General features: G+C 40.0%; 2 protein-coding genes across 3 annotated transcripts; one reads left to right on the forward strand and one right to left on the reverse strand.

The window, feature by feature from the left end:
- The first annotated feature begins 394 nt into the window (after positions 1-394).
- LOC137602355 (endothelin receptor type B-like) lies at positions 395-13,798 on the forward strand. Its single transcript, XM_068324987.1, has 8 exons — positions 395-559; positions 5,237-5,856; positions 6,645-6,757; positions 6,841-7,045; positions 10,148-10,297; positions 10,393-10,526; positions 10,632-10,740; positions 10,848-13,798. The coding sequence occupies exons 2-8, from the start codon at positions 5,449-5,451 to the stop codon at positions 10,992-10,994; spliced, it is 1,266 nt and encodes a 421-aa protein (XP_068181088.1). The 5' UTR covers positions 395-559; positions 5,237-5,448; the 3' UTR covers positions 10,995-13,798.
- A 1,527-nt stretch (positions 13,799-15,325) lies between these two features.
- polr1d (RNA polymerase I and III subunit D) lies at positions 15,326-23,957 on the reverse strand. 2 transcript variants are annotated; one of them, XM_068324990.1, is made up of 5 exons: positions 23,862-23,957; positions 23,298-23,395; positions 22,970-23,046; positions 19,163-19,245; positions 15,326-16,863 (listed from the first exon to the last, which is right to left on the reverse strand). In XM_068324990.1, the coding sequence occupies exons 1-5, from the start codon at positions 23,898-23,900 to the stop codon at positions 16,816-16,818; spliced, it is 345 nt and encodes a 114-aa protein (XP_068181091.1). In that variant the 5' UTR covers positions 23,901-23,957; the 3' UTR covers positions 15,326-16,815. The 2 variants fall into 2 exon arrangements, with proteins under 2 accessions (XP_068181091.1, XP_068181092.1); XM_068324991.1 differs by lacking the exon at positions 15,326-16,863 and adding an exon at positions 16,870-17,013.
- Positions 23,958-24,404: the final 447 nt, after the last annotated feature.

A 24,404-nucleotide genomic window follows, 5' to 3' on the forward strand; every position in this document is an offset into this window, starting at 1 on the left:
TGTATTGCAAGGGTCAGTATGTACATGTTAGGAGGGGGCAGATGCCAGAGAGTGTGTTTATCTTGTGTACTGACGTTAAATCCTGCAGGGTAGAGTCCAGGAGGATGAATTATTTCCATGACAGGGAACACAGCTCCCTTATCTTCTCTAGTTTATACCTGCATTGTGTAAGTGTCGTCAACATTAGTGTTTAGTGGATGTGACAAAATTAATAAACAGAAACTGTCACTGTATTCTAGGAATTGCGCCCCTAAAAGAACTCCGAGGGTGTATGTTTGTTGTCCGGACGACAGAGGAGACGGAAAGCTGCTGGGTGTGATGTGATTGGCTGCCGCAGGAGTCTGTGGTTATAAAGCTCCAAGCCGTCTCCGTGCGCTCCAGAGCGCAAGTCTGAGCTGGACGCTGACGCACGACGGGACCCGCTGGACTCACCGTGCGCTTTAACTGCGGACACTGAGAAAGAAATCGCAATTATTCAATCATCATCAACCAATTAGTGCAAGTGGTGGAATATTGTTAAGAAAGTATTTGTGTTGACCTGATCGCACGCTGCTTTGCGGTAAGTTGGAGCATAATTTAACTATTAAGTTCCTTAAATGGTGGGGAAAAAAGATGTGGGTCATGCTCAGATAACCACAAATACATGACTTAAGTGATTGCGGTTATTTTGATGTAAAAGACATAAATTATGTTACATATATAGATAATAAATTAATTAGGTTGGATGCTATTACAAGCCCCTTTTATATTCATTCCTACCCTGTCTATGAGCGTCTCTCTGCGTCGCCCATCTGATTCGGTTAAATAAGGTCCACATGGCTCCCGATTGGATTAACTTTTATCATATTGTGCAGCTTCAAACATTCATTTCGCATTTTCGTGTGACTGAAAAATGTGAATTGACACGTTTTATAAATTGCTATATAGGGTGCATTTTCTGCATAACCTAGAATATGATGTGTCGCTTCGGGTTTTTTTCTGATAAGATCCTTCAACGACAAATGGGTCGAAAACATTAAAAAAAAAAAATCTTGCAATATCAATTGATATTGATAGACAACAGGATTTATGCAAATTAAATTACTTACTGTATGTGCTAATGGGAGTTGTGACCGTGAAGAAGAAAAGAACTTAGAGTAAATTTCACAGATATTTTGTATGAAGGGCAGTCTGAGGAGCTTTATGGGTGAAGCAGGTGACATTTCAGTGTTCTGCCATTTATAGGAAGTTCTAACAAGTAAAATATATACAGTATCCCATCATGTAGATAGGTGTATCTATATGTGTATATCTACACGATGGGTAAGAGGTCCACACAGAAGATACGATAGTATTTAACTATTATTATAGCAGTATTCAGTAGCAGCAGATACTTAAGCTTTAATGTGATTATTGGAATGTGAGGTCTTCAGTTCTCCAGTTTACTCCAAAAACATGCATCTCAGGTGAACTGGTGTGTGTGTGTGTGTGTGTGTGTGTGTGTGTGTGTGTGTGTGTGTGTGTGTGTGTGTGTGTGTGTGTGTGTGTGTGTGTGTGTGTGTGTGTGTGTGTGTGTGTGTGTGTGTGTCTGTGTCTGTGTCTGTGTGTGTCTGTGTGTGTCTGTGTGTGTCTGTGTGTGAATGGGTGTCTGTCTTTCTGTGTGGCCCTGGGATGAACTGACGACTGGTCCTGTGTGTACCCCGCCCATAGTCAGCGTTACCCATGACACGGGTTTGAATAAGTTTAGATGAATGAAAGAATGACAAGAGTCCCAGCCTGAATTAGTCCACATCAGTAGTCTTATTACCACCTAGTGGCGAGCGGAACTGCTAGCGGCCATCAACCTCATATTGCTTCAGGGGTGATCGACCACCCTGTTGAGATAGTAATGGAATACTGGGTTCTCAAACAGAGCAGCGGTTGTTGGTTGTTGTTTTTTAACGGGAGAAAGATTATGATCAGATTAAAAATATGATCAGATCCTAAGGAGTTTAAATTGGTGTTGTCAACCACCAGCAGAACTGAGGAAAACTCTTGGATGAAGTGAAATGTCTCTAAGGAACTTTCTACAAGTCCAGTGGATGGATGTGAACGATTGATTTGAATGATTGATTTGAATGAGAACCTTCACAGACGCTATGATCTGATATAGTTACAGGAATCTGAAACAATGACTCTCCTAGAGTCCTTAGGTGTGAGTGTTTGTTTGTCTTTTATGTGGCCCTGCGGTGAGCTGGTGTCTTAATCCGGGGTGTACCCTGCCGTTTGCCCATAGTCATTTGAGGTAGATTCCAGCAGACCCAAGACCCACGAGGCAGATAAATCTGTAGATGAGATGATTGCGATCATCTTGTCACAAGAAAATTGATTAATGGACATGACGTCAGTGTGTCTAATACCAAAATCTATGTCAAAGTCTCTTGGAGTCACAACTTAAACTGAGCAGGAAGTCAGGCACTTTGTGCAAATCGGGTGTAATTTTCATCATGTTCAGAAGTTTTAGTTTAGCAAACACCTTCAACAGGTTGTACCTGACTGACTTTCGGTAAATACAATATTAACAGCCTCATGATGAAAATCTATGAATGATCTGTGTCAAACTGAAAAGATGTGGCCGTGGGGTCGTGGCAAATCTTGACCAAGTTTAAAACTGATTTCAGTGGGCTTTTCGGGGAATAGTGGGTCCAAGATATTTTGAGGTGTTTGCTTTCATTTAGTGTGGGTTTTGGAATTGTCTTATTATTATTATTATTATTTTGAATAAAAATAAATTACAATAAATGCCGAAAGTATGCTTCCCTACAGGCTTACATCTTCACAGCTCATGCTTTGTAATGCCCTGACATTGAACCACAAAAGTTATTTAAAGCTATGAATAAGATGAATTGACTCTCAAGCTGTGGCCTCGGCGGTCATAAAGGGGTGATAATGCCCGTGATGACGGGGGTCATTGTGATGTGTGGTTTTTTTTGCCCTTTGGCTATTATTTGAGACAGTAACAGATTAATGGGATTGCAGTTGGAGCAGTGCTTTAGGCATGCACCCTATGAACAACAGAGGCTTCAGTAATTGTGCAGTGATTGTGTTCAAACCACCTCATTACCTGTCACAATTCCATTGTTTGAAATCAAGGGGGCCGGTGTGTGTGTGTGTGTGTGCGTGTGTGAGACAAAGACACAGAGTCTGTGTCTCTGTCAATGCCCACATGCATTTGAATCAAGTCAAAAAGGAGCTGGTGGTGCTCTGTTGTATGCTCACGCTTGCTTTCTCTTCTCTTTTGACTGTATTTAATTTTGGCACTGGGGCGACTGGAAGAACAATTAAAACAACAACTTTACTGGCAGAAAAAAAATCAAGAATTAATGAACTAAATATGAAGACATCTCCACTCCTGTGAAGCACTCCGCTTCTGGTAAATGGGGGGGGGGGGGGGCTGTAGCTCAGCCCACAAGGACTTGGTTTGTTTCAAGTCTAGCTTGGACAGAAGAAGGGAGTGTGAGCTAGTAGATGGAGAGGTACCAGTTCACCTCCAAGCTGGCTTTCATTAGACCATCTCTCTCCCTTAATTGCATGTTTACAAGCTCTTTGTATGTTTTTGTGAGTGTGTGTGTGTGTGTGTGTGTGTGTCTGTGTGTGTGTGCGCGCGTGTGCGTTAGTGAAATATATATTGACTGAAAATTCCCCACTGAGGAACTCATTAAGGAACTTGACTCTTCTTAGATCTGGTTAGAATCTCTGGTTTCCCATTAAAAACACACGAGGTTATAAAATGCAGAATATTGTTAAAGATTAAACTGCAGGTTTCCAACTTATTTTGCGTGAGGCCTCTTACAAAGACGACCTCTTTGGTGCCCTTTCTCTTAAAACAGATGTCTAGAAGTTCCTATCAGCTTCACCACAGACACATTTGCCGCTCTTATTGTGCAATTACTAGTTTTAACAAATATTTTATATGACCACAACTGCTGTTTTTTGCGCTTGTAATGGAGTGACATCAGAATGTTTCCAAACCTTTAACACTTGACGGAAATCTCTCAAATGATTTTGAACGCTGCTCAGTGGCTGTTCAGTCTTCACATCTTTCTCTCATCCTGGCCTTGTCCTGCCTGCCTATCAGTTATTCTTCGTTGTCTTTAGAAGCATTACCAAAGATAAAACCATCACTGAATTTCTTAAATTCACTGCTTACTGTGCATTTTGCAATTTCCATCTACTTTTTTTCATTGCTCATGCTTGTCTTATCACATGAAAACACAAATTCTGACCGCCACTAATTTTATTTCCACTCTGCTCTTTGCCAACTTCCCACCCTAGTCTTGCCAGTTTTTGTAGCCAGAAGAGCTAAAGGTCAGATATGTTTGGGATACAATTAAATTAATAGGATAAAGGCAATTAAAATTCAGCTTTCCGATTAGATTAGAAGGTCCTGCCCTGACAGGGTTTATTGAAGCAGAATAACGGATGAGAAAGAACATATATCTGGCTGGGTTTTTCAAAATGCTTCTCTTGTGATACGTGTGTGAGCTCACCCATGTGATTTAAAAAAAAAAAAAAAAAAAAAAATTTTATGGGTAAACAGAATCAGCCTGTGTGTGACTCATCCAAATGTATTTAGGACTACCGGTTGTGTGTTTGTATGGTGTATTCTCATTCACTGATCCACAATCTCCAAAGTTTGCAGAGCTGCTCGGTGATGTTTTTTTGTCTCTGTGCAATGAACTGAAAGTCTCAACAGATATTGTTCCTATTGACATAAGCCCTATCATCCCGTGCGACGCTGCAGGCCGTTCTAGGCAGCACTCATGATTCTTTAGAGGCTCAGTGCCAAGCTACTGCTATCCATTAGAGAGAAAAAAAAGCATTCTGTCTGTCGTTCACACACATCATTATTCCAATTTTCTGTTTCATGTGTCACTCCTCTAATTTGTGTTAGTTTATCTCAATAGTTCTTATTAATTTTTCTCACCCTTCTGTAATCCCCTTATTTTTCAAAAACCTCTAAAAATATATATATTTTAATCACCTGTTGATTCACTACTGATTTACTCATGAACAAATATCACGCTTGATTTGAAAAAAAAAAAGAGAAAAAAGGTGGGGTCGAGCACAAATGAAGTCATCTCTCTGGGGTGTGGATGTTTCAAACCTTAGTTCACCACCAATAATCCAAATATCTAGAAACGTATGATGGCTTGATAGTTGTTGGGACTCTGTTTGTCTTTGTGTCTTACTGGTGGTGTGTCTGTTCTCTCTGCAGGACGAAGACTTTCACACCTCCATCCCTGAAGCAAGGCCCAGTGTGTGGATCTGTGTGTGTGTGTGTGTGTGTGTGTGTGTGTGTGTGTGTGTGTGTGTGTGTGTGTGTGTGTGTGTGTGTGTGTGTGTGTGTGTGACTATGTATGCCTGAGATCCTTTATACTAGAATTTTTACACTGCTTGATTGAGCAAAACTTTTTTTTTTTTCCGCATATGGCCCATAAACGTCCGAGGATGAGGGTCGCTGCTTTTTTGTGTTTCCTGATGGTCGTTGAAGTTGGAGCCTCTCGGTTCATCCGTGACTCCCAGGTCGGCTCCAAGTTTTCGGAGTCGCCTAAGAGCAATGACTCCGTCCCACATTCACCACTACAGCCACCTCGGCCGCGGGGGCCCTACCCCCCGATGTGCGTAAAACCCACAGAAATCAAGTACGCCTTCAAGTACGTGAACACGGTGGTGTCCTGCCTGATCTTTGTGGTGGGGATCATCGGCAACTCAACGCTGCTCAGGATCATATATAAGAATAAGTGCATGAGGAATGGACCCAATGTCCTGATTGGCAGCCTGGCACTGGGGGACCTGCTTTACATCGTCATCGCCATCCCCATCAACGTTTACAAGGTGACTGCATCCATTCTTCTAGTGTGTTCGTGTTTGCAGTGTTACTGTTTTTGTCGCTGTGACTGAGGGGAACCCTAACTATTTATATTCATCATGTTCTTACTAAGTTTTGGATATATTTTTTGTTTATTTTACACGTACATGAAAATATCTATAAAGACAGTAAAAAACCAGGTTTGAATATGTGTCGAATTAAGTTTTAAATGTATCTAAACTAATTACACTGTGTGGTGCTTTTGAAATAATTAGCAAACCACTTGCTGTACTGTGGTTGAGCTGCGGTTTGTTACCAACTTTTCCATTGGTTTGTCTACATGCGGCAGGTTTTGACACTGTTCTCTTGATTTTTTTGATTTTTTTTTTTTTACTTTATAGACTTTGCAGACGTAAAGGAAAGAGTCCAACATCAAAACTCAATATGAGGCTTGAACAGATTTATCGGGAGATATCCAAGTCGCAGTTTGTTTGATCTATAATTTCTGTGACAACAAACTGCGACGGTTAACGTGATTAGAGAAAATAAGACTTAATAAAATGGGAATTGAAGAAATTTAGTTTTGAAAAATGGAAGGTCAACTTAATTTACCAGTGACGTAACCAGATAAAAGGCTGACAGGTCCACAATGGTTTTATAATCTCTTTCTTTTTAGATTTAACTGATGCCGTAATAAATAATTTTTTTTTAAAAAGACCGGACATGAACGTCTGAGACTTTTGTCCAGGTGTCCGGATGTGTCTCCAATTCAATTAATTATATCTTGTCTGTTTCCATTGTTGACTTCCACCAGTTATTGGCTGAGGACTGGCCGTTTGGCGTCTATATCTGTAAGCTGATGCCGTTCATCCAGAAAGCTTCAGTGGGAATCACCGTCCTGAGCCTGTGTGCTCTCAGCATTGACCGGTAAGCAGACGAGCAGTCTGCACACTCTCATCAGACGTCTGATTGGAAACCAGCTAAAGATACATCTGTGTGTGTGTGTGTAGCTACCATGCAGTGACATCTTGGAGCAGGGTGAAGGGGATAGGGATCCCTTTGTGGAAAGCGGTGGAGGTGACTCTGATCTGGCTGGTTGCCGTGCTGCTCGCCGTCCCCGAGGCGATGGCCTTCGACATGTTGGAATTGCCTTACAGAGGCAACAAGCTGCGAGTGTGTCTGCTGCATCCGGAGCAGACCACCAACTTTATGAAGGTTAGATTGCTAACCAGTTAGCAGATATTTCAACAATAAAATGAAATTCATCACAAGTAAAAGTCATATTAAGATTCCTAAAGAGACGTCGATGTATGAAAGTATCAAAGGTTAAAGTCATTATGAAGCACAATTTCCTCCATCACGGTTTTATTACAGACCTTTGTTATCTTACTATCACCACAGACAAAGAGAAAGACAGAGGAATGACTTTCACCCATCCATTTGTTATTTTCCAGATCATAACTCCTAAGATGCACACACCTCCCACACACTGAACAAGTGCTTTTAATATATATATTTTGAAAAATTTTGAACATTTTAGTTTAAAAAGTTTATACCGATACAAATTTGATGACATGCACCTGTGAAGAGAAGCCTTTTATGTTTGTTTGATCGTGATTTCTGATGTATTCTGGCGTAAAGAAGTGTTTTAGTGCTACAGCGGTTGAGGAGAGGCTAAGTTTTTTATTGCACAGTACTTCACAAAACTGCACACCAGACAGTAAATCTGATCTTTACAATCTTTCCCTTAGTTTAAAGGTTGGATTGTAAACGTGCTTGAAGAGGTTTTTCACTGATCTCAGATCAGATGCTCTCATCTCTACCCACTGAGGAGCTCATCTGTACAAGCAAGAGCTGATTTTTCCCGTTCCCCACCCATCTTCATTCCCCAGCCCCGGGGAAAACGAACAAATGAACTCCTGTTAAGAACACACCTCACTACTCAGCACTCTTCTCTTGACAGCATGGATTATATACTATTTCATACATCAACAGACTAACATCCAGCAAGTATGTTTTCATGCTGGTTGTCATCCCAGGTTAACGTGTTAACGCTACTATTTGATGTTAAGCATTAAAAAAGTTGGCGCTAGCTGAGGCAAACCAAAGCAGATTTTTATTTTTTACTTTTCTAGTAAAGTCTTTATATTTCACCCTTTAAGCATCAAAGACGTCAGTAAATTCCCACCCAATTGGTTACAGTAGACACACGTTGTTAGCATGGATAAATGTTACTCTGATTACAAAGAAGACCACATCTTATTTTCCCTCAGGCTTGTGTCGAAGCGTCCACACAGATAGATTTCCATCTCAAGACTAAGTTGCAAATAACTAAACAAACAAATAAGCAAACAAACATAGTTATTTGGATGACTCTGCACCTAATGGGTTGTTTTCAACAACAAACGGACATTAATATATAAAATAATATCATTATATTCATGGTGTGTTCAACTACAACGACACCTGCAATATATCAGCATATACTTATACCAGTTTAATGAAACCAAGACCTTCCTGCTGCAACTCTCTGCATTTATTTACAATTGGCACTAGCTTGTGCCCCCGTAGGGCTTCAAATGCCAGGGATTGAACCCAGGGCAGCTCTACCACTGAGCTACATCCCCAGCCGGGTAGCGCTGTTCACTCAAAGCAAGAAGGTTCCAGGTTCAAGTCTTTTCTGTGCAGAATTTTTATGTTCTCCCTGTGTCTGCGTGGGTTCTCTCTGGGTTGTCCAGCATCCTGTGCATGAGTGGTTGTTCATCTTTCATGTGGCTTTGAGATGCCCTAGCGGCACATCTGTGTTTGTACTCCCGCCTCTCACCCCTAAGTCCACTGGGATAGGCTCCAACAACCCCTGTGAGCCTGAAGAAGTGGAAGAAGCAGTAGAAGATGAAGAGTTTTAAGCAAAAACATAAATGAGCTCCAGCCTGTTCCACAAATAATGCTTTGAAGAGAGATTAAAATGAAACTCCTGACCAGAATCAGCCTATTCAGGCTTGAGCACTCCCAGTTCAGACAATCAGATTAATCAGAGACAGGTTCAGGAACCCAAGTGTACTGTTCTGCATGGCGAGTCATCAAAATGAGCCACTGTGGAAAACAGTGATGGGGAAAAGAGAGCGAGGATGTTACTGACCAGTGGGGAGTAGTTTCTACAGGAAACATAAAGAAGAATCAGCTCTTTTTGTGCTGCAGCTAAATAAAGATCAAATCCTACAAATCCATATTTTAATCCAACAGATCTAGATTATTAGCAGGTTCACACCACACTATATACACTCATAAATGCTGAAGACATTAGGTGATAGATACATAGATTGCATTTTAGCAATGTATGTAAATTTTAAAACATCACAGATCTGTCCCTCTAGTCAGAGGGATGACCTCTACTCATCCTATGACCCATCCCTCCACAAAGGAGATTGGTTCCATACTTTTGGCCTGATTAGGGAAAGTGCATGTGTAGGTTGTAGCACACTATGCAGAGAGTCAGCAGTAAAATCAGCTTTTCTGATAGATTATTTGCCATAGACCGGGTTAGTTTCCCTACCACAGTAATTACGGTAAGGTTGATCCAGATTTACCAAAATAAGCTTGGTCTGTTTGGTTAACTCATAATGGAACAAAACACTGATGGGTTGAGAAGAATGAGTATTTTCACTTAAAAAACACAAAGACATCCTGTAAATATTATAATTATTTTACAATATAAATTATTCTTGTAAAGATAAGATAACTAATAAGAACCAAATGATTTCCTCACTGAATATTTAATATTAGTATTAAAGTAATGTTCCAGAGATGATAAAGGCACATGTGACATTAGCATCAAAGTAGAACAGTAATGTTGTTTAGACCAGGATCTAAAGTGGTGATCAGAAGTTGTCTGGGTGACGTGTAGCTTCAAAGTCGGCAGTAATGAGCTTGTGTGCTCGTCATAGCAACCGGTTTCATGTCGCTGCTGGAGACTGGGCTGATTGAACCTCACGCGAAATGAGTTTAAGCTTCTGTTTTGTTGGCTCTGTCTGGCTGATGAGACACTTGTGATTAATTTTCTGGCAACACAGTAAACCAGCTTGTAATATTACATATACAAAGTGGCAGTAGTTGATGCCGAGGTGCACTTTTAGGTGATTCAGTTCAAAAATCTCTGAGTTAAAAGCACTTTTACACGGAAATACATGACATGACTGTTTATGATTTGACTGGATTTGACTTAATAATTTCCATTTGGTATTATTAAAGTGTTCTTCATCGTCTTCATCTGGATGAGCACGTCAGTGGGTAACACCACACTTGTTTTCTCCTTTCCAGTTCTACCAGAATGTGAAGGACTGGTGGCTGTTTGGCTTCTATTTCTGCTTCCCACTGGTCTGCACAGGAATCTTCTACACGCTCATGTCTTGTGAAATGCTCAGTCGCAAAAAAGGCATGAGAATTGCTCTCAACGACCACATGAAACAGGTATGAGTGCGAATGAACTACCGTGCTTGTTCAGAAACGCCCTAACAAGATGGAAAACGCTCATTAGCATCAACATCTGTCGTTTGTTTGTGTAGCGGAGGGAAGTAGCGAAAACCGTGTTCTGCCTGGTGTTGATTTTCGCTCTCTGCTGGCTGCCCCTTCATCTCAGCCGTATTCTGAAGAAAACAATCTACAACCAAAATGACCCCAACCGCTGTGAACTGCTCAGGTAGAGACGTAGATGCAGCAACCGACGCACATACGCTGTACAGCCATTGTTCTCTGCTCTGCGACTTCCTGTCGTTTCTGAAACTGTTGTCCTTTTTCCTGCCAGCTTCCTCTTAGTGATGGATTACATCGGCATCAACATGGCCTCGTTAAATTCCTGCATTAACCCGATCGCCCTCTACTTTGTTAGCAAGAAGTTTAAAAATTGCTTCCAGGTAAGAGGGGACAGACTGACAAGAAAAATGTAAAGTGATTAAATTGCAGAAAAGCAAAAAATAAAAAAAAGTGTATGTGTGTGTGTGTGTGTGTTCTCGTCCTGCAGTCTTGCCTGTGCTGCTGGTGCTACAGGACATCTCCCCTGGATGAAAGAGGTTCAGGAGGTCGCTGGAAGGGCTCCTGTAACGGGAACGGACTGGACTGCTCCAGCTCTCGCTCCAGCTCCAGTCAGAGATACACAAGCACTTCTTAAACAGACACACACACACACACACACACTCGTCACACAACTTGCTTCTGCCAAACCCATGTCCCAGTGTTCCTGTTGCAGAGAAGCAGCGTCATCACTGCCAACTGAACAGAAAGGGGGACAACGGGAGTGACGCGGAAGGTAGAAGACACTGATTAAAAGGACTGATATGAACTGATGAATGAAGAAACAGGACGGCACCTGTTCATGCTTTACTAGCAATGGCAAAATATTATGATCCAATCCTAGATATATCTCTCACTTTGAAATCTAGGTTTGAATAGAAGACTAAAAGTCTGTCAATGGACCAACATGTTTAATACGTTTATAAAGAACGTTTAATAGCAAATAGAAATATATGTAAAGGATTATCTGCAGGCAAGTTGCAAGACTAGAAATGATAAACTGGCCTTATTGGTTCATGTCAGAGGGAAACTCTGCATTTGAACACAATCAGAAGCTGGTTATCTTATAATGCACGGCATGTACCGAGAACGTCAGTGCTCATGTGCCCCGGTCACATCACACCAGTAAAAAGAAAGAAACCCACCAAACAAACAAACAAACCAAAAAAAAAGAAAAACACACCCCACACACACAGTCATGTGGAAAATTGAAACTCGGACGTCTTACAGTCGAAAATCATCACTGATTTAAGTCATGTGGAAGGCAGCTGTTGAATACTGACAAATAACATGATCTTCATCCTGCTACACGGGATGAAAAGAAGTCATTGTTAGACTTGTCTGTGTGGGCTCTCAGTCATTCAGGTCGAGGTAAATCAAGAAGAGCAAAAATAAATAAAATAAATAAGAGTCAACTGAACTTGCTTCAGGTTGGTTGAAGATGTTTCACTTCTCATCCAAATGTGTCTTGGTGGATTCAGCTGTTTGTTGTTTTCTGATCCAGCAGGAGTATCTGTATCTAGACTCTTGAATGAGAGGTGAAACGTCTTCAGAAGCAAGTCCAGTTGATTGTTTTTGCTCTTGTTTCACCCGTTATTATTACAGTATTCATGCTATTCTAAGTAGTCTTTGTTTCCTCTGTGTAATAAGTCTTTACATTTCTCTTAAGATTTAACTTTTATTTTTTCAAAAAAAGCACAAAACATGTAAAATTGTTTAATCTTCATAAATGATGTATTCATTAGATGATTATTATTATTAATCCCCCATTTTCCCTTAAAAAACAAGTTATTTTATTTACATTATTTACATAATTTATATCCACTTGTTTCATATTCAGCACAGTGAGAGTTTTGTTTTGCTGTGATGCTATATTCCTCTACTCTTTACTTTGGGGACACACACACATGCACACACACACACACACACACACATACACCTTATGTCTTAGGAACTTTTCATTATTTTCTTGTTCAAGATGAATTATGAATTTAGAGGCAGTGAAAATATTAGCTGTGCCAAAGCTCTTTTTTTTTTCAAATTTGTCTACGATGCTAAGTAAATTTGTATTTGTAATTTGAATTTGTATAGATGGCTAGCTAGCTGATCACCCACGGCAACGCAATATAATGTTAGAAATTTATGTGGATTTTTTTTCCTCCATCTTCCTACCTCTGTAATAATATAAGTAATAGTAAGTATGTGTTTTGTCTGACTTCAAAGTGAAGGAGAGAGGAGTTTAGGGACAGATCCAGGACAGAAAGAAAGGGTAGTCAGACCACTATTTACCATCCTACTGTTTTGCAATTAATATACATCATTAAGCAGTGTTCTGATATAATGTTCTGATATAATGTTCTGATATTACTGTATGTTCTGCCACACATTTATTCCTGTCATAAATGCTCTATTTGCTTTATTTTCTGATTATATATTGTTTTCTAGCTGCATTAAATTTGTTTGTATGTGAAATTATCAGAACAAAAAAAGAGGGAGAGGGCAGGGTGGAAAGAAAGTGGCCAGATGGTGGAGTCAGTATTAATATTATCACAGCAACTGGTGAAGAAAAGATCACCAAAATTATCATTTTAACCATGGGAGCTGGGCCTCTGTTCAGAATCTGATCCAACATCACTTCTGGTTTATTTGTTTTTTTCCATGATCTCACCTCCAGTTATTGGCCAATCATGCAGATGTTCCTGCTGCTGGTAAGTATTTTGAAAATTACAGCTGGCACAGGCGCCTGAGGAATACATTTTTTGAAAATGACCCATTCAAGGAAGAAAAATGTTATCCTGCACAGCTGGGTGTTTTAATAAAGTGAAAATAATTTTTTGGTAATCAGAGATTTAAACTAAGGAATGAATGATATTTCGGGAAATGAAATTATTTGATATTCTGTATTTCAGTTTTGGATTTCAGATGCATTCTACCTTGGAAAATTCACTAACTGTAATCTTCTGATGTTAACACATGTGAGAGAACTATCAGTATTCAATGGAGGGAATCGATAGATCAATTTTACCATAATCATCCTTCTGATCTGAGGTTTTCTCAGTACATCACGACAAATATGCTCTACTGGAAACTCACATGGTCTGAGTTTTCTGACTGTATAACAAAATAATTTATGTTAAGAATCCACACAAGGTGTTTGTCTCTGTTGCACTAAGATCAGCTGATTATACAGTATGTGACTCATTGACTCATGCCAAATAAATGCTGTGTTTCTATTGGGCTTTTATATAAAACCAGCTGTGTACTGGGAGGTCTGAGCATCACCAGGTTAAAGCATGTGTTCATAAGTAATGTGATGTTAAATGTGAATGTCGTCCCTGGTGTTTAAAATGACATTTATACTATACTTATTTGATGAGAGTATGCAGTAATAAAATATTTTACAGCATACATAGCTGTTGTCCGAGTTTTTTTACATGTGCCTTGTCCCTGACGAACTCTTGTTGTTCATATTGCACATTTAAACCAGCAGTAAGACACCATACACACATTCCTGACAGGGGTGTCAAACAATCAAAGTATTTAAAATGAAATCCAGAAGCAGCAATGAGTGGCTTTCACTTCACCACATGCACATGTATGATGTGTGCTCACAAGTAGACACCAGGGATTCAAACCCGTTACATACCCAGAGGTGACATGCTGGGGCAAAGTCCTCATGTTTTATCTGTGGAATCTTAAGATGACTGGAATTGTCAAAATGTCAAAATGATCACAGGGGGGGGGGAAATTACTCACTCTGCTGGTTTTAGGTGCAGTCAAATGTTTTAGTGAAGTTTTAGCAACCTTTGTTTTGTTTTTGTTTTTTTCAGTAACTGAAAAGGTATTGATTCATTGACTATATCTTCACATCATCAAATGTAATTCAGTATATGCAGAGTACCTGGGGGGCAGACTGGGCAGTGACTGAATCATGAGTGTGGAGCTCGTGCAACCTTTGATAACAAATAATGTCAAGGAGAGGTCACAGCTATACTTAAAAAAAAAATCATAATGTTAGAAATCCATCATGCTTAAATGTACAGCTCAAGAGTTTTGTTTGAAGAACAGGCTGAAATTGGTTTATGGGAAAAATGTGACATCACATGGAGTTTTGTGTGTGTCGTGTCTGGGCTTTCATTTTTGGTCCTTGATTACAGCCCTATTTCAAATCTCATGAAATAGGGCTGGAAGACAAACACAATATCCAAATTATCCAAATGAATGGTCAGATGGCATCTGGTGCGGTATGCTGTGCAGGCTGTTACACCCCCCTTGAGGCAAACTGACTCCGGCCCATACATGTAAATGTTGTTAACTTCACATCAGCACATCCTCGCAACAACCTGCCAAAGTGTTTGGGTTTCATGGTTGGGCTTTGCAGAAAAGACGCTTTTTCAGAGGAAGTTGAAATGTTAATTTTCCTTCCTGGTTAGATATAATCGGAACATTGACATCAGACGGCAGGGACAAGTTTGTGAAAGTAACAGTTGATCAAATCTTCAACTTGTTCATTCAGTTATTTTATCATAATGACTATAATTATAATTAAGATCTCCTGAGGCTCAATGTCCATGACAAAAGAAGAAATAAGAGGGGAATGTTTTCCCTAGAAACTTTTTGAATTTTGTTCTTTTCCAAATTCTACCGACACCAAAATTGAACCCTGAGGTTAAACACATACACTGCTGCAGTGTAGAACATATTTATTTTAATTTGGAGACATTTCTGTTCATTCTGGAAAACCTACTTGTCATGAGTTCACATCAGTCACTGATGAAAAAAGAATTTTGAGGTTTAGTTATGACATTTTTAATGAAACCACATCAAGCAGAATTACTGATGTGGAAAAACTGATTTTCTGTGAAAAAAACACGTCTGGAGTCAACACTTAATATCTTTTAATAATCTTTAACAACATTTTCTGTTTCAAATTCAATTCAGTTCTGTACAATTAGAGGAGTTTTGCTGTACTTTCATGTGTTCTGATTTTTCTGAGGAAGAAGGATATGCCAAAGTAAATTTGTTATAATTTGTAAAGCTACAACACAGGTTGTCATTTTCGTGCCGTACTGAGCTTCATATGTAGCATACCGACATTTGAGAAAAACTCCTTTATATCCAAGAAGCATTTTTTCCTAAAAATAATTCTATTTATCTATAAACACACCCCTGGTTTCATCTATTTTGTTTCTCAAACTAATGTGTCAGATTTCAGAACATCAAATGTAATTTAAATGACCAGAAAATTCAAGTTTTAAATGAATATGATTTTATGAAGTAAAAACATAATTTCTGTGGTGAGGCTTTGGCCCACTCCTAGCGCTGCTGTAGTTCAGACTTGTTGGAGGGATTGTGAGCGTGAACTGATCTTATCAGGTCTTATCACACAAACTGTCAGGCTGAGGTCGTGACTTGGGACTAGTCTACTCCAACACTTTCATTCCTTTAGATCCACTGAGACTTACGCTTAACCCCAGGATCTTTGTCTTTAGCTTCAACTCTTTCACACAGCCCCAGTTGATTTTAGACAACCTTTTTTGGTTTGATGAATGCATGCATCATTTAAAACGTATATTCTGTGTTCAATGAAGTTTCCTTTGCTCATATTTTTTTCTGAAGAATAGACACACGTTAGTTTGAGAGGCTCACAAAAATGAGAGCTGGAGAGTTCCCTTTTTTCCACAGCCCTGCTCTTTGTCAACACGAGCCGACTCGGCCTCCATTCAGGACCTACAGCCAAGCATGAACATGTGACTGACACAGGGATGCAATTTACTTCAATTAACCCTAACCTCATTATTTACACTCACCACCCTTCATTTGTCATCTCTGCTTTCACGACCTTGAAGCCACATTCCTCTGAGATTAACTCATTTTACACTTTCATCGAACGCAGCTTCAAATGGCAGATTAGGACCGTTTGGTGTTTGAGAAACAGATAAGCCCTGCAATAAACAGGCGACTTGTCCAGGGAGTACCCGGCCTCCACCCAGAGACCAGGATTCGGGATAAGTGACCGATGACGAGATGATTGGTGAACGTCTTGCCTTCATGAGAGTGAACAAGACGGACGACTTTGGATGCCCTCCACATAGGGTTACATGAGCCGTAAGGCCTCAGCAGTGACCTGAGAGCCTTTGGGGAGAGGGTTGGGAGTTTTCATTTGGATGCTATCTGCACAAACACGGCTGAACGCAATTCAACATCCTGTATTAATTAAAATTTATTTTCTTAATCATTTCAAAGCATTCAGAAATAACAAACATTGGATCGCTAACATTTATAATACAGCATGAGGAAATTCCAACACACAAATAAAACTGTACAATCGTTGAACGTGTTCAAACCCATCTTATTACTAACAGGTTCATCGGTTTGAGCTCGCTGTGACCGACGGCTTCACGGTCACATGACGCTCTTCAGTCCATGGGCTCTTCCTGCCTCTCTTTGAACTCACTAACTCGGGCCTGAAAAAGAAGACAGCGCATGCAGTCAGAAGTGGAGCTGAGACAATGTGGAGGAGTGTGCAGTCAAGCCCAGCGCCGGCTGCTTCCCCTAATCATGCGCCCAGATGACGGAGCCAGTCAGACAAACCAGGGATTCTTCTGCGGTACCACCTCAATAAATGGAAACATTATCAAGAGTGAAATTTCTGAAAGTCTGAATTAATTCGAAGTGACAGAAATACAGTGTCAACACAGGACAAACAGAAAAACTTAATAGAATACCCTCGTCTGAAAAAAATTCTTTGTAAATCAATTCACTTCACTCCAGTGAAAACAACAACCTCAGAAATTAATTGAAATGCTCTTTTAGCATTGAGCTCAACAATCACTTAAAGATAGAACCACATAGTATGTGCTTAGTATGTGCTTCCACATACATCTCTCTCCCATATTCAGTGGGAAAAGTTGATTTTCTATATTAAAACAAATTAGCTTAATGTGGAAAAGCTGTGCAACGAACCTTTACCTGTTTATCTAAAAATACGTTCTCAAAAAGAATTACATTACAAACTGAAGATAAAAAAAAAAAGTGTCTTTGAGGCCGGTGTTTATTCATGTACATCATGTACTCTCCCAAACACCACAATGCTCTCTTTGTTCCACACCAGCTTGTAGATTGGTGGGCCCATCAGCAGAGATCCACTATGGACATGAAACTCAAATCTGCCACACTCTCTCTCTCGCCGTCTCTTTTACTTGACCTATGTCTTTCCCCAATGTATTTCTATTTCCCAACCAACAGGTCAAGGCGGATGACCGCCCTCCAGAGCCTGGGTCCTGCCCGGAGTTTCTTCCTCAATGAGGGATTTTTTCCCCGCCACCGTCGCTAATGCTTGCTCTGGAGGGCATTGTTGGCTTTCTATCTGTAAAGCGCTTTGACATGTCTTCAGATATGATTAAGCGCTATATAAATAAAAGTTGATTGATTGCTTAGCTTCCTGTGACATCTGGTGATATTTGTGATCACGAAGGGATTGAGACTGATCAGACCATAAACCAAACATAACATCATCAGGATGCCAGTATGTGCTCTTTATGTAAACAGAGGGGCTTACAGTAAGTAATTAGGTGAGTAAGTAAGTACGTATATATCTATCCATCCGACTAAGACAAAATACAGTTTCCCCGTTGCTTGCAGTTAATGCGTTCCAGGACCACCCGCAAAAAACAAAATTCTGCAATATAGCAACAAACTATTTTATGATTTACGATAATTTAAATGTTTATGAACCCTCCCCATATTGATATTAAACCACCTTCTATCCGTGACTCTAAGAACGCAGCACACACAAACACGGATGCCGTCAGCCAATAGCATGCGCTTACAGTATCACGTGACTACCTACTAAAAATCTGCGATGTAGTGAAGCCATACATCTTGAAGCGCTTGGATAAGCAAAGAGCACTGCAGCAGTGTTTGATGTGAGATTATAAATCAGTCAAAACGTGAGGGCGTGAGGCGGGGGGAAACTCCAGGTGCTACGCCAGTGCATCGCAGAGCCACACGGAGACAGACAAACCCGCACACACTCACACCTACGGGCGATTTGGAAACGGCCAATTAACCTGAAAGCGAATGTTTTTGGAGGTGGGAGGAAGCCGGAGAACGCTACCCACTGCGCCACCATTTGACAAAAAAACATTTCGAACCAAGTTAATGTCTCGATTTGTGTTTGTTGTTATTTTTCTTTATTCTATTTGATAGTTTGATCCTTGATTGATGGAGTTCTGTGGGTTTCATAACCTGACAAATCAAAAGGATTCATGTTATAACAGAGCAACAAGCAAACATACTTTTTCTCCGCAACTTTAATGTTTGTAAGTTGAATAAGTAATAAATTAAGTTATTTAACATTAAGGAGTACAGTAGTTATATTTATTTTACATTTCAAGGAGTTCCATTTAGTTATATTTATAACTTATATCTGGCTCTTTGAGGACAGCCATTATGCTGATGTCCTCAAAGCAGCAGTACAACCCCGGTAAGACCACAGTATCCCTACTGATCCGGCCATGTTTTGCAGGTTCAAATCAGTTTTGATGACAAAAGTCAGAACGGGTTATCTTTTCTGAGAGGCTTTAGTCAGTTTAGAAAAAGAACTTCTAACTGGTAACCCTTGCTGCACAGACACGTCAGACGTTAGCCAGCCTCAGAAAAAATAGCTGACCTGTTCCATTATTGTTTTTTAATGGATTGTTGTCTGAACTTGAACTATGGCCTGGTTATCAGTCACTGGAACAAACAGACATGGTGTCTTACCTGAAAGGTGTTGAGAACATGTTGGCAGACATCAGTGAGCTCATTCAGGCCTCTACGCAGCGGTTCTGTGGCTGGAAGCCCCCCTGAAACAAAGCGTGGGTAGACCAGTTTCAATTACAACAACTTTTATAATTTATAGTCCACTGCTTTGCCTACTAGTACTTCTACTAAACAGCATTTAGCCTGGAAATTACCCATCCAGCTGGACCCAAGCCCCCCGAGCAAGTGGACAGGAAGAGGCAGTGACACTAAGTTCTTTATAGACCAGATGGTTTCATTTCACAGCTCAGTGTGGCCTTGAAAGGATGAGGCCCCTTAACTGAGACGCAGCTGTAGTTACTCAAAGAATCAAGCAACAGGTCGACAAAACCCATTCCAAGAAATCTACAACGTGCACTGTATCGCCTGCTTTTACAAACACATGAACTTCAGAGACATCCATTCTAGACCATAGGATTTAATATGGGGTCAGTCCACCTATTACAGCTTTAACAGCTTCAACTCTTCTTCCAGAGGGGCAGTTTGTTTTAAGGCCAGACATTAATGTTGGATGAGGTCAGGCTTGGAGTCTCCAGTCTAACTCATCCCACAGGTGTTCTGTTGGGTTAAAGTCAGGGCACTGTTTAGGCCAGTCCAACACCAAACTCACTCAGCCATGTCTTATGGGCCTTTCTCTGTGCACAAGTGTACACTCACATTGGAACAGGAAGAGGCCATCTCCAAACTGTTGGCGAAATGTTGGGAGCATGAAATTGCCCAAAGTGTCTTGATAGCATTCCGAGTTACTTTCACTGGAACTAAGAGGCCAAGTCCAAATCCTGAAAAACAACCAGACAACTTAATCCCCAGAACACCAAACTCTACATTTGGCAAAACGCAGTCAGACAAGTTCCGTTCTCTTGGCAGCTGCCACACCCAGGCTTGTCTATCAGACTGCCAGAAGGAGAAACATGATTTGTCATGCCACTGCATCCAACACTTAGTATTGCACTTGGTGATGCAAGACTTGAATGCATCAGCCTGGTCATAGAAAACCAACCCGTGAAACTTTCTCCACACTGTCCGTGAACTAATCTGAAGATGAAGTGATATTTGGAGGTCTGTAGCTATTGAGAAAGGTGGCCACTTCTGTGCATCAGCATTCACTGACCCTGACCTGTGATTTTATCTGACTCGTCATCTCATGAGTTGCTGTTCATCGAGATATATTTAACAGCAAATAACTTTCACAGTCACTTACTGCACAGGCAGCATCCTACCATTGTACCATGCTAGAATTCACTGAGCTCCAAAAAGCAACCTATTCTCTCATTAATGTTGGTAGGAGTACCTTGCATACCTAGTTGCTTGATTTTATGCACCCGTTGCCATGGAAGGGAAAGAAAAACCCGCATTCAATGATCTGGATAACAGCTAATACTTTTGGAAATAATGTATGCAACTATTTACATTGAAATTTTATTTCATTAGCTAAAAAAAAAAGAAAAAAGAAAATAGGGTTTCAACCTTATTAACTCCCCCCCAGATTGAACACACAAATGAGAAAACATTGGATGTTGATGAACCAAAATGAGAAGTGCAAAAATGTAATTTGCACCCAGCTGAGGAAGTTATAGAAAATGGATGATGGCAGTGATAATGGGCGAAAAATAGGCTGTAAGAAAAAGATGAATTTGAATTCTATAGAAGTAGTTTCCTCCAAAGCAGTTTCTACCACCAAAATACATGGACTATTACAGATTTACTTTGTGGGTAGAAATTACAGAAATTATGTCTCATGAATTATTTATTTTTATAATACGGAAACAACAAATAATGTATTCACACAAATAGTGGACTACTATGAATTACTCCTGTTCACAAGACAGTTACTACATCCTGCGAAGCGGTGATGTATTGTAAATTGTCAATGTTTGTGTGTTCGTCTGTCCACCAAATATCTTCACAACCGTTGCAGATAGAAAGATGAAACAAAAAGCGCATTACTCGGGCAGCAAAGGGGAAGAAAATTAGATGATGACCTTGACCTTCAGAAAACTAGGTCAAGGTCAAATTTAAATTTTTGTACACTCAGGAACCGGATAAGATAGAAAGACGAGGGAGACCCAGTGTGAGTAAAAGAGTAAGACCATAGATCAAAGCATAGCTTTGATCTATGAAAGTAAGTCAGGGTAAAATTTTGAATTTCAGGGGTGTTGTGGGATGTTGCAGTCTGTGACTGCCTTGGTTCTAGTCTATCCTGAGATATTTTTGCACATATCTCAGGAACCGGATAAGATAGAAAGACGAAACAAAAGGCGTTATATTCACGGAGGCAAGGAGAGGAAAATTAGATCACAACCTTGACCTTGAAAAACTAGGTCAAGGTCACATTTTTACTTTTATAACTTTTTAGGTACACATCTCTGAAACATGACAAATAGAATGCACCAGTTACATGTTGGATCACAGGTCTTTTATTTAATGACCCTGACCTATAAAAGTGGGCCAGGGTAAAATTTTGAATTCAAGGGTGGATGTAGCAGTCTCTGACTGCCATATCTAGAAAGTGTGATTGTGTTCACTGTTCAGAAATGTGCAATATTGTTTAAATACCGTTAACAAATGTGTTTACTTCTAATTCATTTGATTTCAAACCCTTTGACGCAGATCCCAAATTTCAAACCCTTTGACGCAGATCCCAAATTATTTCATTGTGCGGTTAAGAAGTTGAACGATTTGATCACCGGCCACAGAGTGTTAATCCAGCCCATTAATTCTGCTGCATGCTTCCTTAGTTTGATGTCATAACATTCTGCAGTATGGACAAAATGCTCTGCAAGCAACCTCTGCCTTTCTCATGTTGGATGAGAACTTTTGTCATATTTTTTGGAAGTTTGTCTCAGCTCTGCGGCAACTGTAAAATGTTCTTATTGACTCTATTGAATTTTTTTGTGAATGCAATCACTAAAACAAGTTTACTTTTTTCCACAGCAATGTGCTTACTGGAAGTAAACTAAACGAAGAAACAGTAGGGTCCAACTGTCTTTAATTTATGATCTTAAAACTGTGTTTTATTGAGGGCTTTTATGGATTTCTGTGTTTGATATGTTGCACCATTAATGCAAAACAGCCCAGTTCATATCAGTCTGCATTCCTCTTCTACTGTCTTCATTGCCAACATATATTAGGACCTAGAACTATTTAAATCAAATTTATCCACCACACCCACCTAATGTTCCCCTCAGATTTAAAGTTTCACATAAACACCAAAAAAGAACTATAGATTTGATTACAACTTCTGTAATCATTCTGTGCTTCAGTGCCTCACTGTGGCCATGGGTGGCCATGATCAAAAACAAAAACTGTGTCACTGACAACAAATGAAGCAGAATTCTAGAAGCTGACACAGAGAAGTTCTTTCCACCCATCTTGATTTTGGTCATGATGGGGAATAGTGAAGACACAAAAACGATACAGGAACAAAACTTAATGAAAGTACCGTGGGACTTATTAATGTTTCTCTCCGGAAGGGAATAATATCATTCTGCAATGTTCAAAAACAAAATATATTGTTTTTTCAGTCATTCAGTGTCCATTCATGTGATGGTACTGCTGTTAGCTGTAGGCGCTTTGTCCAAAACTGATTAAAGAACCAGAACAAGGGGAGTGCACGTCCATGACAGTTACTTAAGTTCATTTACAGGCTTTTCTTATTCCTCCGAATGGATCAAGTGCAGGAATCACTTGATCTGTACGAAATTTGCCTGGAGTGGAAGAAGAATATGAAGAAGATGAAGCCACAAGGACATGAGGAGTGTCTCTCACCTCTAGTCTGGATACGAAAGTTGATTTTGCTCTCAGACGGATGGGTGATGGTGTACCCGCAAAATTCCACATCCACTCTGACAGAAAACAGAACAATCAAAGCATGACTTGGGTGTTCTTTATTAAAATTAAGGGAGTGGTGCTAATGCAACTCAAAAGAATGAAAGATAGCTGTAAATAGAAAACGACCCCCCTCCTTTTGGGATCAAATTGTACATCTCTTATTAATACTTCAAAGTGAGAAAATGTTTTTAACGCGTCCACATAAGGAAACAAGCATCAATCAGGATCTCATCATGTATGTTCTCAAATGAAAGAAAGCACTTACGTCTTCATGATCATGTATCTAAGCGAGTTCCCCAACGTGTGGTCCTCATCATGCATCACAAACGTCACACAGCCCTCATCAGCCCCATCAGCCTGGACCTAAACACATCCCAAATACATCACACACTCGACTCAATAAGGAAACCGCACCCACACACACACACACACTCTCTACATTGTTGACCCACATCTCATGAGATGCACATCAACAAGCGTCAGATGAGCGACACCATGAATCACTCAAGTCTATTAAAACACTGCCTCCGACTGGAGAAACCGAGTCGGCGCTGGAAGAGGCAAGCACGTGTATTGTCTGCAGGTTAAATAATCTAAACTGATTTTTATAAATACAACAACTGCTTAGTTTTCAGTAAAGACAACAGCTTTGAGTTTTGTTCGGTTTGGTTTCTGCTTGCTAGCTTGTCTGGCTACTACCCACGTGGGGAAGAGGACGTTGTCGAACTGCTGCTTTTGGATTGTTTCTGTTGATACCTTCTTGTAAACTAACATACAATCAAATGATGTGTGCAATATCAAATAAACACAAGGCATTGTGGTTTCTTACCATTTCTAGCACGGGTTTCTTCTCTCCTTCACCGGCCATGCTTTACATGCCGACAGTGTGTGAATCTGAGACAGTTCTTTTAGTCCTGTTCCTTGTCTGACAGGCAACATATAGAGAGTCAGTCCTCGGCTCTACAACAGTTTCAGTCTAAGGTGTACAATTGTCAATTTTATTGCAATACATGCGATTGGATGTCCTCTCATACAGTAAACTGTGTTACAATATTATCTAATGTCATAATAAGTTAGGTGACAGTGTGCATCAGTTTACCTGCCCATTCGCACAACTTACAGCTCCTCAATTCTGAATTACAGTTTTAATACTCTGACTTTTGTTTTAGCGGGTTAATATATCCCATTGTTTTGAGGTTTCAATGTTTAAAGTTAGTAACGTTTTGCGATTACACTTTAAGTAATCCATCTTTTCATGTCCATCCATCGTTGGTGACCTCCTGTAAGACGTACTACAGAGCCCAAAAAACGCAATAATATCTTAGCATTACGTGCGTATGCTTGGAATCATGTGACAATATGCTGCATAACA

The sequence above is a fragment of the Antennarius striatus genome, chromosome 10, assembly GCF_040054535.1.
Source record: "Antennarius striatus isolate MH-2024 chromosome 10, ASM4005453v1, whole genome shotgun sequence".
Lineage (NCBI taxonomy): Eukaryota > Metazoa > Chordata > Actinopteri > Lophiiformes > Antennariidae > Antennarius > Antennarius striatus.